Here is a 4,706-nt window from a genome sequence, read left to right as displayed (position 1 = left end):
GTAAGTAGTAATAGACAGGTTAGGCTGCTGATATGAGTTGTTTTCTTCAAAAGAGCACAGATTGCCCTGAAACATTTTCATACCCATTGCATGACTCTGAGGATGTGGGAAACACATTATCAAGACAGAGGTGAGGAAATAGAAGACACAGCAAATAATAGTATTTTCTGTACATGAAATTAATTATGAGCTGTGACAAGCCCTGTGCTCTAATCTACTTAACTGGTATGATGAATAGAGCTCAGTACAGGGCTGGCTTCTACATGAGCAGTCCCCTCGCCACATGCAGACAGCCTCAGCCCACCTCCCACACACAGTCTCCCAGCTGCTTGTTTTCTTACAAGACCATGGCTAAACATCACACATCATTCCAGAGAATGGGAATTCTTTAAGTCGATTTTGATCATTTGCCCTTTAACGAATGATAATTCTGAGCCATATTTGGCAGGAGGCAGTGGTGAAGTAAAAAGATAGTAAGAAAGTAGTAGGACACCCTGGTTTTACTTATTTACATAAAATTATCTTGCGCTTTTTATTATTAGGATCCTGTTGATTTGGGATGGGAGCCTTACGTTAAGTCATGGCTTTTAAAAACTTCTAAAATTATGAGTCAATCAGGAGTGGACTGTCTTGAATTCATGATGAAAAAAAGTGTCACAGACGGACTGCAATTTATAAAGAAGCATCAGAAGTTTCAGCCATATCCTATACCAGACCTAACAATTGTCATAACCCTCTGCAGAATTCTTGATGCACTCTTTGAATTCATGAGTCAGAATGGAGGATTTGGACAAAGTGAGTTTTTTTCCTTAAGTTATATTATATCTTATCTAGTCAATGCCAGTTTTTCACCTTTAATTAGATTTTATAAAAGAAAATAAAGAAAGGAAGGCCAGGAATTTTCAGTCTATTTGGACCAACAACAGACACGCACATGGAACAAACTAAAAACTGTTTATAGAGGAACATATTGATAAAGGTAAATTAATATCGTACCTAAGTGTTGAAGGATCACAAAAAAATGTAAAGAACCCTTAGAGGGTCTCTATTACGGAAGAATGTTTTTACCATGTTTTAAAGATTCTTAGAGTTGAAAAGAGTGGAAAAAACGTTCAAAATCCTAGGTGTAAGCTAGGAATATTAATTATGCGAAGGCTTATAACATGGAAAGTAGTAAAACATATGTAAGGAGAGAACAACAGATTCAGAAGACAGTATAGCATTGTGGATAAAGGCATGTTCTCTGGAGTCAGAATTCCTACATTCAAATACTGGTTCTATGCAGTTCCTGGTAAGATGGCAAATTAGCACAGGCTCCCAACTGTCTCTCTCAAACCCAGTTTTAGATCCATCAAACTAATACAGGAATTGTGAGAAATCCTTGGGGTGGCATAAGATGGTTTAGATCCCAGTGGAGGGAAACAGCAGCCCTGAAGAGCTGGGTGCCATGAATGGGTGATAAGGTGGGGGAGAATATTTAGGTTTTCCTTTTCCCCATCTCCTTGGGGCTCTGAATGAGCTATTATCCTTCCCTTTGACAATTAGCACACCGCAGCACAGCTACGGGCAGCAACAAAATATCACCCTGGCAGTGAAGACTGACTAGATTAGGTAGCAGATAAATATATATTTTCTCCTATTGCCAACTCCCTTCTGATCTTAAGAACTAAACGATTAAAAGAGAGATACCACACATTTAGAGCAGTGCCAGGGTAGATACAGATTATTAACACACAAGTTCTCTGCTTTGAAGAGTGTCTACTCCCACCCCAGATGCATACATCTGTATTCATCAGACATGCAAGCCAGGGAAATGGGAGCACTGAAAACAAAGCAAGAAATAGTTAAAAAGATACAACTGAAAGTTAGGAGAAAAAAAAAAGTTAAAATAAAAAACTAAATGGGTCGAATGCTGGATTGGTTAGCTGAATAACAAATCAGTGAGAGCTAGAACACTCAAGGAGCTCTCTCAGAATGCATCAGGAAGGGCTAAAGAGATTAAATATTATGTATTTTAAATACACATTAAATATATTTATGTAATACATAAATACATGTGTGTATACAGTTGAGAAATGAATAAAAGTTGAAAGATTAGCATCTATATAACAAACTAGAAAAAAATTTTTAAATAAAGAGGGGAAGAAGTGTTTCAAGAAATAATTGCCAAAAAGTAGGTCTAGGATGAAGTATAAGTAGCCCTGACACTTGGACCATATAATCCAGCTGCCTCTATAGTGTCACAATAGCCAGAAGGTAGGGAAAAAATTAAAGTGTCCATCAATAGATGAATGAATAAACAAAATGTGATATATTCATACAATATAATATTATTCAGCCTTAAAAAAGAATGAAATTCTAATATGTGCTATAACGTGGATGAACCTTGAAAACATTATGCTAAGTGAAATAAGCTAGACACATAAGGACAAATATTGTATGATTCCTCTTACACGAGGTACCTAGAATAGGCAAATAAGTGGGGACAAAGTAGAATAGAGGTTATCAGTGGCTGGGGGAAAGGAGGAGTTATTGTTTAATGGGTACAGAGTCTCTGTTCAGGATGATGGAAATCTGAAATGGAAGTGGTGACAGTTGCACAATATTCTGAATGTACTTAGTAGCCACCAAGGCATGCACTTAAAAAGAGTAAGATAGTAAATTTTATGTTATATATAATTTACTGCAATTAAAAACACACACGTCCAAAAACTGCTGCTGCACTACTTGGACCTAATAGAGAAGGAGGGATTGATCATGGAACACCAAATAACAGGGCAGCCAGAAGCCCATCACAAGCTGGGTTCTGTCAGTACCTGCCACTGGAATGTCCAGGTCAAGCACGATCAGGACCAGAGGGGACAAACAATCTGCATGAGCAGGTAGCTCAGACCCCCCCATGTTGTCCAACATTTTTGCTCCAGTACTCCTCTTCAAATCACACTTATTGCTATATCAGTGCTCCTTTATGACCAACTGATAGAAGAGGGAAAAGTATGAGCTTGGTTTTTTGATGGGTCAGCTCAGTATGAGGTTGCAAGCCCAAAAGGATGGCAGCAGCATTACAGCCTCACTTAGGAATAGCCTTGTAAGATGGTGGCAAAGGAGAATCATGCCAGTAGACAGAGATTTGGAAGGTACATTTGGTCATCCACTTGGGATGGAAGGAGAAGTAGCTCGAGTTCAGGTTATATTTGGATTCATAGGCAGTGGTGAATGTCTTGGTCAGCTGGTTGGGGAACTGAAAAGAGAAAGATTGGGAGCGAAGGGAATAAAGCATTCTGGAATAGAGGCATATGAATGGATATATGGGAGTGGGCATTAAGTGCAAAGATCTTTGTATTGTGTGTTAGCACACCACAGAGCATCCACCATGAAGGAGGTACTAAAAAACCAAGTAGACTGTGATGCTTAATTTTGTGTGTTAACTAGGCTGGGCCACGATGCCCAGATATGTGATCAAACATTCTGTGAGTATGTTTTTGGATGAGATTAATATTTAAATTGGTGGATTTTGAGCAAAGCAGATTGCCCTTCCTAATGTGGATAGGCCTCCGCCAATCAGTTGAAGGCCTAAATAAAACAAGAGACTGACCTCCCCCAAGCAAGATGGAATTCTGAAAGCAGATGGCCTTTGGACCTGAACTGAAACATCGGCTCTCTTGGTCTTCAGCCTCATAGTCTTTGGATTTAAACCACAGATTTTGGACTTACTAGCTTCCATAATCACTTGAGCTAATTCCTTAAAATACCCCCCTCCCTCCTTGGAGACCCCTGACTAAAACATAGAACAAATGACTCTTGACATCAGCTGACCTACTCCTGGCACAATGGGCACATGCACAGAATAGCCATGGTTAAACTATAAACTATGGCTACTTAGACACTAAAGTTTCCTTGTATCCAAAGATTAGGAGTCAAGAAGGGGGTCACTGTTTTGATGACTTGATTCTGATCAGGAGGAGAAGGGCTTGTTATACACAATGAGAGCATGGAAGAATATGTGTGGAACCTAGTGATCCACCTGAGTACCTCTTGAGACCCCCTTTTCCAATTGTGACAGTAAATGAGTGAGTATAGCAACACTGGCCTGATAACAGCATATTGACTACAGGCTCAGAATCCTCAGGAATAAGGATCTAGGACATGCTACCTGGGAGACTTCAAGATCAGCCAAGGTGGAAGTTGAAGGAGAGCAGAATCTAGTATGGATAGTGAAAGAGAGAGATGAGAAGTAGATATAAGTGGCATAAGGGGTGATGTGCTATCCAGATACCACTTCAAAGAAAGACTTCAGGCTCCAGTAGCTGAGAGTGCTATCAGCAAACAGCTTCCAACTTTTGGCTACATCAGGTTTTGCCTCCAGCCATTTCAGCTCTCCTTGCAATGCTCCAGAGCTCCTCATGGGGCTGGCTGAGGTTTGTTGGGCTTGCATCATAGTTCAGCTTCTCCCTTTGCCCAGAACTGCTCCTTCTCCCTGCCTTCCACAGATATGAGGGGTCTTCTAAAAATGCATGGTAAGTTTTGTATTATCTTTTAATTCCATTTTCCATGAACTTTTTGAAGTACCCTTGTATTTATTTCTAATAAACATCCTGCATGCCAAACTTCATCTCAGTATCTGCTCTTGGAGAACTTGATCTGTGATGACACAGATCCAAAAAGCTTGATGAACCACAAGTAGGGTAAACTAAGGTAAGCAACAC

At 39.8% G+C, this 4,706-nt stretch overlaps 1 protein-coding gene across 1 annotated transcript in view; it reads left to right on the top strand.

Moving 5' to 3' along the window:
• DNAH14 (dynein, axonemal, heavy chain 14) overlaps window positions 1-4,706 on the top strand; it is a 390,354-nt gene that overhangs the window by 221,212 nt on the left and 164,436 nt on the right. The window contains 1 exon segment of the mRNA XM_008567995.1: window positions 543-795. Coding sequence (XP_008566217.1) covers window positions 543-795 — 253 coding nt within the window.

Source organism: Galeopterus variegatus, unplaced genomic scaffold (genome assembly GCF_000696425.1).
Source record: "Galeopterus variegatus unplaced genomic scaffold, G_variegatus-3.0.2 Scaffold365, whole genome shotgun sequence".
NCBI classification, from domain to species: Eukaryota; Metazoa; Chordata; class Mammalia; order Dermoptera; family Cynocephalidae; genus Galeopterus; species Galeopterus variegatus.
This window is presented reverse-complemented; position numbering and strand designations above follow the sequence as displayed.